This window comes from Sebastes umbrosus, chromosome 16 (genome assembly GCF_015220745.1).
Source record: "Sebastes umbrosus isolate fSebUmb1 chromosome 16, fSebUmb1.pri, whole genome shotgun sequence".
Lineage (NCBI taxonomy): Eukaryota > Metazoa > Chordata > Actinopteri > Perciformes > Sebastidae > Sebastes > Sebastes umbrosus.
In genome coordinates this window covers 16,672,941-16,683,401 of record NC_051284.1, presented here as the reverse complement: position 1 = coordinate 16,683,401, position 10,461 = coordinate 16,672,941, and the positions used below count along the sequence as shown (strand labels likewise).

Sequence of the window (10,461 nt, the reverse complement as noted above, 5' to 3'; positions counted from 1 at the left end):
TTAAAAAAAATACAATTCAGCAATGTCAAATGTTTTATAAAATTCACTAACCCATTTTTTAATATCAGATTCAAAATAAATTGACATAAAATATCCCAAATACCAACAGTATTTGGGATAAAATGGGACGTAATAAAAATTGTCTTTACCTCACACAGCAGGTGCCTCTAAGGACCTTTGGTGAGGTGTTATTTTAGCATTTAAACTTCTCCAAGTGAGGTACTGTATAGGAGAGCCACTACAGTTTTAATCAATGAAGTTTTTTACTTTTTAATAACTCAAGACACAATATATAAGGCAACAGTTGTGGTTTTAATAAAAGCACAATAGGCTACAGGCCAAACAATAAAAGTAAAGCGCCACTGAAGGAATTCATTTTTAGTCCATGGTTTTTTATTTGGCTTGTGTGTCTATACAGGATATACAGGCAAATGTATAATTACGCAGACTTAAATCCAACTTGAGGATCAACACATTCAACTTAAGTTAATGATTACTTTATAAATTCTAGATGCAAGAGTGAAGATTTAATTTTGACCAAACCTGATACCTTAAAATCATTTCTGTCAGTGGAACATACAGCAATAACACAATACAAATGAGTCAATTTGAAACAAGAGAAGAAATCACACAATGTACAAAAATAGGCTTTCATTTTCTAACTCTATCTCTAAATCAGCAGCAGCTCAGAGGAGCAGAACAGATTAAATCTGAACATTTGCAAATGCAACAGATTTTCTTGAGAGAAAAAAAAAAGATTTGTTCAGCAACCAAACTGGATTCTTTTCCATTCTGTACAATAAAACGTAAGAGTTAACCTAATAAATAGAATAAGTAGCCTGATGCTATAAGAGCCACAGGACATACTGTTATAGTCTTGAAGAACAATGCTGCTACGTGTCTATTCTAGCTTTTGGTTACAGCCTCTTAGGTCATCACATTGAACACAACATTCCTGTTCATTGGCTGGAAGAAGCCAGACGAGACTGCCTATACAAAACTACTGTCGCCTTTCTGAAAATGTTTTAGTTATAGTTGACATTAATTCTCACGTCTACTTTCACGACTGCATGACAGGTTGTTGATGTCTGTTGCGTGAGAGGTCAGAGTTCAGGGGAAAACAGACGGGTCGTGGTGTAAAATCTCAGTTCAGATCCTCTCATGCAAATTTGGAGTACGGATTTTGCCCACTTAGACCTGGAGAAACATAATCACAATCAGTAAAGTCATGCATTGATTTAAAAGAGTAGTGTGAGATTTCGGGTAACACTGTTGCTGAGAGTCAGAGAAGACGATCGGTACCATTCTCATGTATGTCAGTTGAATATGAAGCTACCGCCTGCAGCTGGTTAACATAGCTTAGCACAAAGACTGGAAACAAGGGGAAACAGCTAGCCTGCCAGAAGGTAAAAAATAAATAAAAAATCTGCCTACCAGCGCTTCTAAGGGGACTTTCACAAGCCAACATTTAGTCTGTTTTAATCGAACTCTGGCACAGTTCAACCTCTGGTGCGGTTCGTTTGGGCAGTTGTGAACGCAGTAATTGTACTCTGGTGCGGACCAAAACAACTGGTCCAAGACCGCTCGTGAGAGGTGGTCTCGGACCGTTTCCAAGCAAACCAAAATGCAGGCTGCCTGTGCGTGCATTTGTTGAGATGGACACAGGTAAATAACAGGTTAAAATGAGTGGGAGAGGACTTCTGCAGAAGTCTGATGTTTGCCTAACATGTGGGTCAAAGTGAACATACAGAATATGCCAAATGAAGTCCACAGAAGTCTTTTGAGATAAACTGGAGGAGAAGGGATTAGTGGGCACAGTAGATCAGTATCCAGTCGAAGTGAAAACACTTCGACAGCGACATATCAAAGTCATGCGATTCCCTGCATAGAAGTGGCAGCTCTCGAGACGAAAAACACTTCGCACATGCCCCTCAGCAAATAATCTAAAAGTTTAACTTTTAGTGGTGAAGTGTGACCAGAGACCCACAGCTGATCAGTAAACATATCCCGTGACTCCTGTGACATGTTGACCTATGTTACAAAGAATTTGAAACACATAAGCATGTCTCCTGGAACATGCCCCAGAAAAATTTAATTATTGCGGTGAGCTGCACTTCTCCGCTGCCTGGTGGGAATTCAACATTATATTCATTCATTATCCGTAACCACTTATCCTATTCGGGTCGCGGGGGGGCTGGAGCCGATCCTAGCTGACATTGGGCGAAGGCGGGATACACCATGGACAGGTCACCAGACTATTACATGGCTTACGCTCACATTCACACAATTTAGAGTCGACAATTAACCTAAATCTTTGGACTGTGGGAGGAATCTAGAGAACTCAGAGAAAACCGACGCTAACACGGGGAGAACATGCAAACTCCACACAGAAGGGCCCCGGGCCGGAATTTCAACCTACGACCCTCTTGCTGTGAGCACACCGACTTTATATTGCGTTTGTTTAAATCCCAAAACTAACGTGTAAAAACAACGCATTTTAGGGTCAGTGTTAGGTTGCCAGGCAACCAATGAACTCCTGGAAGTCTGGTACTTAACTCTGCGTATCACATGTCGTTTTCACACTTTGTGTTAAACAAATAAATGATATAATTCAGCTTTAGAAGTGCTGATACTTTGTGGACAGAGCCTGGCTAGCTGTTTCGTCCTGTTTCAAGTCTATTTGCTAAGCTAAGCTAACCGGCTGCTGTATTTACTGTACAAACATGAGATTGGTATCTTATCTTCTCATCTAACCTTTGGCAAGAAAGCAAATGAGGGTATTTCCCAATACGTCAAATCATTTCTTTAACCTTTAATTCTCTGTCTGTCAAGTGTAAACCACAAAAAGGTGGCTTAATCTCATTTTGCCCACATTTAGGTACAGAAAAACGTATCTGCACTATGTCAGTATATATGTGCACATGTGCATGAAAAAGTGTGTCAGCAAGTGCTCACCATATTTCTTCCTGATATCGTCATGTCTCATTTTCATTTCTGCTCTCCTGTAAGGACAAAACATTTTCTTCTGAGCAATTACATCACAATGACTTATAATATAGTTCCCACCCTCATACATTCTCAGACGTCATGTGGCCACAAAACCAGTTTGGCCTGGAAATAGTTTGACGTGTGCTTTTGTGGTTTGCAATGAAGGAAACTGATTTGGATCATGACCAACAGCGAAACATGGGCAGCTTGTACGTCAGGTGTCCTGTAGATTGTAATCGATTAGACTATTAAGAGACTACCTGAAAGCAGTAATAAAGGGAAATGTTTAAATGCACCCTGAGATATGAATGGAATGGGCATGTGTGCTGTAAGGACAAATACAAATAAGTATTATAAATCACTGCTGAATCAAGAGGTCGGCTGGACTTCACTTGAACTTAATCTTAACAAATCTGCACACGGCACTCTCAGTCCACCTTTAGTGAGTCAGTCTTTACAGTTTACAGCTGATCAGTCTACAGTGTGAAAGGGGCTGTGTACATGGAAACATTAATGTGGGACCGAAGTACAGCAGGTTATAAACATCAGCAGCGTGGATGAGGAAGTGTGAGTTTGTTGTTCATGAGGAAGAAAGCTATGTGGGAGGAAACTGTTTAGTTGTTGATAAACCTGTAAACCGTCTACGATGAGCTTGCAAAAGGTGGTGACAGTGGAGAGAGAGAGGTCGGATTGTGTTGGCCAGTTTCAGCTAAGATGAAATTGAATTGGCAATTTCAAGTCCACCCGGTCCATCTGAGGTTACTTGTAGGACACTGCCTCTTGAAACATCTCTTTGCACAGGGGAACTACTGGTAATCTATACATATCATATACAGTACACTCACAAAAGACGAAACCAGGTCAGGCTTGAAACTGTGTTACACGCTCAATGTCGCGTTCACAGACAGAACATTATTTCTCACCTTTCTTCCTGCTTGGTTTGCGTCTTATTGGCCTGTCTTTGCATCTTGGCATCGAACCTTTTGGATCTGACACACAAACACGAGACCAAAGTTAGTGTTATGACTAGACAGGTCACCAGAAAGTACACAGTGTGTGTTTCGAGTGCAGATACCTAAAGGTAACCACACCAAAGCTGACACAAATGTACAATAATCACATCATAACATCACCTTGTAATGAAATTAGCTCCAGACTAATATAAAGAAAGTCACATGACAGAGTGACACAGGTAGTCATCCTACAGTAAGTTATACTCTGGCCTTAAACACACAAAACCCATACTTAAACCATCTGTGACTATAAGTGTGCACCTAAACCTAACCTTTTCTAACCTAATACATAACAATAGCTATTTTTGTAGTTACACCTAAACATAACTATCTGTAACTTAGAGCCTAAATGTAACTTGGATCACTCACAAGATACAGATCAAATTATCATCATCAAACTGACGTCTTTCCAACTACAAACCACTCTGGAGGTACTATCGTCCCCATTCTACTGACTAAAGTAGCTGCGTGCAAACTATGCTGATAAGGTGATTAGGTGAGATATAGCTGCATGGGAGAAAAATGGGATCAGGAGTCAACATGCAAAACCCAGGAAGCAGATTAACATCAAAGCCTGATGCACAGTACATTTAAATAGTTCAAATGTTGACAGTAGATCCATTTTTACTTCTCACGAAATGTGTGATACTAACTCTACAAGAAAAGTCAGTATTTAAAAATAACTTTCTTTCTTATTGTAAGTGTGTGTAGCGACCGCTATCAATCAAAAAGCCGCTAAGAGGCTGAGTGCAAGGCTCTTTAATGTGACACGTAAAACAAATCCATATTTAAATCCATATGCGTTTGACTGTTTATTAACTGAAAAGAATGACAAACAACAACTGTTACTGATAAATTAAAGTAGGGCTTGACGGTCAACAGAAAATGTCCACGCCTGACTCACCCTCTTTGTCTAAATGCCGCGGTCCAAATGAACAGGTCAAATAAGTGAAACCACACCCCTGTGCCAATTACCGGAAGAGATACTAACATAAAAAAATGTGTGCAGTATAAAAAATAATAATAATAAACTAAATACACACTTTGGCTCCTACAGTGTGTTTTATTATTATTTTATTCATGCATCATGTCTAATGACAAAACACTAGAAAATTGCAGACACTGTAACAGTCATTTAGCAACAAGACATAATGAGTAATGTCTGAGCTTTTTCCTATATCCAAAGTTCATTATATAGGTACTCTATAAATACATCATCATCATCATCATCATCATCATCATCATCAGAGCAATAGGGTCATCCATAGCTCACTGCACACTTACCCAAAGTTCTCACACTTGCAGCAGCAGAACAGGCAGATCAGGAAGGCGATGATGATAATTCCACCAACTACTGCCAGGGTGATTATCAACGCCTGGAAATTCACTACAGACGCAGACAGAGAAACACGATGATAAGGTTACACAGGAATCCGCAGTCACAGATGTGCCTTCAAGATAGAAAAAAAAAGCTATATGTTCTTCCTCTTTCTTTACTTGCTTTTCTCCCAGGCCTAATCACTCCAATCATTCTAACCTTGGTATGTACAGTATATTGCAAGGTGACTATAACTGACATTGCTTGATTGTAATGTTATTTTTAGAGTGTGACATATAGAGGTCAGTCCAGTGTAAGACACAAGTATAAGTCCTGGATTCAACGTTTACAGAAATAAAAGAAAACATTCTAAGTAAACTGTACATGAAAAGTTTAAGTACTCCTCGGGAAGAAAGCCTCTTTCAGAAGGTTTAAATATGAAGGCTATGTTAATGTGTACTTTGCTGTAGTCTGACCTTGCTTGCTATGCCTAATACGTTTATGATCTAAGTTAGTTTAAATTTAAAAAAAATTTCATACCTTTCATACTGCGGGATCTATCCCTTAAACATCTTTGATTGTATTGGACCATTGTGAGCGATGTCTCTCTATTGCCATCATTGTACTTGCACAATGTTTTTGTTCACACTGTCGTTCATACGTACAGTCTATCTCAGCATATTTATATCACACTGTGCATACTGTTAATACTGTCCATACCGTATATATATATATATATAATATAATTTATTGTTAACTACCCCTTACTGTTTATTCTATGTATTACCCCTATTACTCTTCACTTTACTGCTTTTTGCACTTCTGGTGAGATGCTAAACTGTATTTCGTTGTCTCAGTACTTATACTCTGTGCAATGACAATAAAGTTGAATGTAATCTAATCTAATATAATGTTGCAAAACAATGAGCAGCACTGCTTTGTAGTACTTTGATTTTATCAGAAATTAAATTTGCTGGATTAACCAAAAACAGGCATTCCTGTTATTGTTCCTGGTGGGGTTGGGCGATACGACGGTAGGCTATACAGTATATTGATATTGTAATATAAAATTACATTTATTATATGATAGGAAATTTCCGCCATATCGCATACTCCTAAAAAGCATTATGTTTGCGATAGATTGTACTGATTTTATAAAGTTGAGGATGAGGCGTTGGCCACTGAGCCTACTATTAAGCAAAAAGAGAATCACATCGTCATCCATCGTTTTTGAAATTTGTTTGCCGTTGAACCAATGATTAGGTCTGTTTCAGCAGTGAGTCTGCTAATATAGCACAAAGATGAAGTGATGTTGCCATGGTCACCAAACATCTGCCAGCCAATCAGAAAGCCATGGTACATTCTATGTGCTTATCTTAAGTTTTCTGTATAAATTGCATGTGTGTAAGCATATTTTACAACCATCGGAGAAGAGTTGAAATGATTAGTCGATTAGTGGATTAGTCCATTGAAGGAAAATTAAATCATCAACTATCGTTTCTAACTTGATTAATAATTTAATTCATTTATAAAGCAAAACTACAAAAAAAAAAAAAAGTAATTGATTTGAGCTTCTCAAATGTGATTTGCTGCTTTTCTCTCTTTTATGTAATCTTAGATTGATTATCTTTGTGTTTTGGGCTGTTGGTTGAACAAAAACAGGACATCTGAAGAGATCTCCATTTCATAGACCAAACAATTGATTCATTAATTGATAATGAAAACAATCTTTACTGGCAGTCCTACATCAGACGAATAACCTGCAATCTCAGAACCCATCGATCTGACGACTGATAAGCCTCTGGGGGACAAGGGACTATATTTCTGGGGTTCCGGTGTAGCCGGCGAATATCTGGGCCAAGACTGCCTTTTTCCGTGCTCTGTTCATGTTTACAGTCCGTTTAGGATGTTGAGATGCAAGACTGGAGTTGGAGTTCAGAGACGACGTGTACGACCGGATTGTTTAACACGAAGCAAGTTTACAAGCTCATTTTAATTCATCAATCATCATCAGACGATAGCTGGTGGGTTTCCTGATTGCATTTCCGGCAATGCGTTCCACCTCTTTCGCTCTCCACATGGACTGTTTACCTGCATTTGACCAAAGCCTGCTTGAACGTGATTGGTCAATACTACTCGGACTATAGACGGAACACTTCCGATGCTCAAATCTTGTCCCGTTGCCTACAGCTTCTACAGGTGAATGCAGAATGTATTTATAGAGATTAAGCAACCTGTGACATATGGTGGAGTAAAAGTGTAAAGATGCGCAAAACGGAAACATTCAAATAACGTGCCAAAACTATTTTAATAATAATTATTGTTTTGCATAGTAATTGACCTAAATACTTTGTTGCACAGTAATTGACCTAAATGCTTTAAATGATCAGTGTTATGTCATTTTGTTTCTTGCCTTGAGTTTTTAAGAGAGGTCTTTGTATGAGCTTTAACCTTTCGAACTCCCCTGCACAAGCTTTTGTTTACTTTAAATGAATGTACATCTGAGTATATGTAGGTAAAAGTGTGATTGTATTTATGTGAATGTCTTTGTGGTCTGTGTGTGTGTGTGTGTGTGTGTGTGTGCACTCTTACTCCAGCAGAGGCCCCAGCGTGCATCATTCAGCGGACAGAGTGCATGAGGTGGAAGGATGGTCTTCACCGGGTATGTCACACACGACTTGGTTGTGATGCACCACAGGCACTGTATGTAAAAACACATAATGACCTCTTCGTTATTAAACAATTAATTGTGAGGTATTCAGGGCAATTATAGGACACAAAAAGTAGAAAATGGTGGAAGAGGGTGAGAATGGATGACAGATCAGTTACTGCTCAAACCAGTTTAACAGGTGTGGAGGTGGAGGTGGAGGTGGAGTCACAGACTGTAGTTCCTCTATCTAGGACACCTCTTTTTCTATCATGCACACACAACACACACAAACACAAAGCAGCCCAGCCCAGCAGAAACAAAAGTTTTTCTCCCCCAAGGACTTACCGTCACATTTCGCAGACATTCCTCGCAGCTTGTCCCGTTCTTCTGCTCACATACTGTAGGTAGAAAAAGTCAGTTTAGTTGAAACAACCCAAAATAATCCACAGAGGTTAAAATAAGGGTGTGAACACACAGTCAACTCAACAAACATTTAGCCTCACAAGAGAAAGTCCTCTATCTGAAAGCACTATAGGAGAAGCAGATTAAATGAGGCCTGTGCTCACTGGGGTTTTTGTAACTCCTGCTAATCCTCCTGGGACATTTTTCCATGGAGACACACAGCCCAGTAAACACACTAGATTTCACACCAGTCACGTTGTTATTATCAGCAGACTGCACAGGCAGGACAACGGCTTGGTTTGTCTAAATGCAACCATGATTCTGTAAAAAATTGAAGTGTAAACAAAGTGGTTTCTTTACTCTAAAACAAAAAAACCTGAGGGGGGTTGTGACCTGAAAAGAGCCTCCTTGTTCCTGCTGGGAGGTTTCAACAATACACAAAGATATGAAACTAACAGAGGCACAATGAAATCAGTTTATCTTGCTTTCATGCGTAGCTGAAACATTTACCTAAAACTTTCAAAATTATTTTATGAGAAATCATCTTAAACCAGAAAAGACAAACAATTGAAGTGTGTTTCAGGGCTAACACAGCTCAAATACAGTGTTTTGGTTGCTTTATGTCCTGTTTTAGTCACATTATTCAACAGAAACTATAAAACACAAGAGAGCTAAAACAATACTGTCTAAAAAACAGATAAATTATTATAATTCAGGGCCAACACAGCTCAAATAAAGTGTTTTTGTTGCTTTATGTCCTGTTTTAGTCACATTATTCAACAGAAACTATAAAACACAAGAGAGCTAAAACAATACTGTCCTAAAAAGAGACAAATTGAAGTGTAATTCAGGACCAACACAGCTCAAATAAAGTGTTTTGGTTGCTTTATGTTTTGTTTTAGTCACATTATTCAACAGAAACTATAAGACACAAGAGAGCTAAAACAATACTGTCTTAAAAAGAGATTTTATTTCAGGGACAAAGAAAAGCCTCAATAAATCAGGTGAGGGATTGTATCATTCACATTTTACCTAAGGCCTCATAATAATAATGAGTAGGCAGCTAAAAACCATTAAATGAAATGGGAGAGAGATTGTGTTCAGCAGCCATTAATTGCTCAGTCACCACAGAGGTCCTACCTTGACTAGGTGAGGAAGACTGAGCCAAAACTGTCGCCAAACCGAAGAGGAGCAGCAAAGCAGAGAGACAAATCCGTGAATCCATCATCACTTAGATTAATCCAGATGTTATTCCTCAGAGATGGTTGTCTGAGAAGATTGAGAAAAAACCTGTGGGCGCAAAAACAGGAAGTGTTCTGGCTGCTGAAACTCGACAAAGTGAACTCGCCGAGAAGGAACCAAACGCTGAATCTGAATCCAGACTGACGCTCGTTACGCACCGACACAAAGGAGAGGAAGGAGGAGTGTTGGTGCGCTTTTTCCTTGTTGGCACAGTAGAGCAACAAGTACTCAGATACTGAAGTAAAAGTACCAATACAGCAATGTAAAAATACTCCACTGCAAGTAAAAGTCCTGCATTGAAAATGTCATTTAAAAGTACAGGAGTAGATTTTATTTTATTTTATTGTTTTTAATTTTTTTTTTTTTACCTGTGTATATTCTTTTTACTTATTTATCTATTTTTTGTATATAATATGTTTTTCCTGTATCTATACTGGCTTATTTTATATTAATATTAGGTTTGTTAAAGGGACTGTTTGTAAGAATCAGAAATGCTTGTTAACAGCGACACCTGTGGCCGTTAAATCAACGAAAGTCAGCGTCAGGCTCGCGCTTGCTCGCTCTAAATAGACATGAACGAGCATCGCTCAACACAGTGAGGCGACACACGTCAGCTAAAACCACAATATCACTCTATATTTCACCTGCTTGGCAGTAATGTTAGCTGACCAGACGAAGGTCTCTCCATGAATCAATGCTGACACTGTGTTGGGTGTGTTGGCGGGTCGGTGCCGGGGCTGAAGCAGGAAGAGAAACCTTATCGTCTCCCGACTGCGCCCGCAGGAAGACACCGGCACCCGGTCGGGAGACGATAACGTTTCTCGCTGCGGAGCCCCGTCACTTCACAA

The 10,461-nt window shown here is 39.1% G+C and overlaps 1 protein-coding gene across 1 annotated transcript; it reads right to left on the bottom strand.

Moving 5' to 3' along the window:
- Positions 1-291: 291 nt before the first annotated feature.
- On the bottom strand, positions 292-9,769 carry pttg1ipa (PTTG1 interacting protein a). The gene is made up of 7 exons (XM_037746224.1): positions 9,512-9,769; positions 8,315-8,367; positions 7,912-8,020; positions 5,286-5,388; positions 3,912-3,977; positions 2,956-3,002; positions 292-1,197 (listed from the first exon to the last, which is right to left on the bottom strand). Exons 1-7 carry the CDS (start codon positions 9,597-9,599, stop codon positions 1,160-1,162), a joined length of 504 nt encoding a protein of 167 aa, XP_037602152.1. The 5' UTR covers positions 9,600-9,769; the 3' UTR covers positions 292-1,159.
- Between the last annotated feature and the right edge of the window lie 692 nt (positions 9,770-10,461).

Bases quoted from the DNA above. Each gene is read 5' to 3' on its own strand.
- pttg1ipa (XM_037746224.1), bottom strand. From the start codon at position 9,599: ATGATGGATTCACGGATTTGTCTCTCTGCTTTGCTGCTCCTCTTCGGT. The intron at 3,978-5,285 runs GTAAGTGTGCAG...TTTGTGTGTCAG, and splicing joins TGCAAGTGTGAGAACTTTGG to ATCCAAAAGGTTCGATGCCA. The intron at 1,198-2,955 runs GTGAGCACTTGC...ATGTTTCTCCAG, and splicing joins CGATATCAGGAAGAAATATG to GTCTAAGTGGGCAAAATCCG.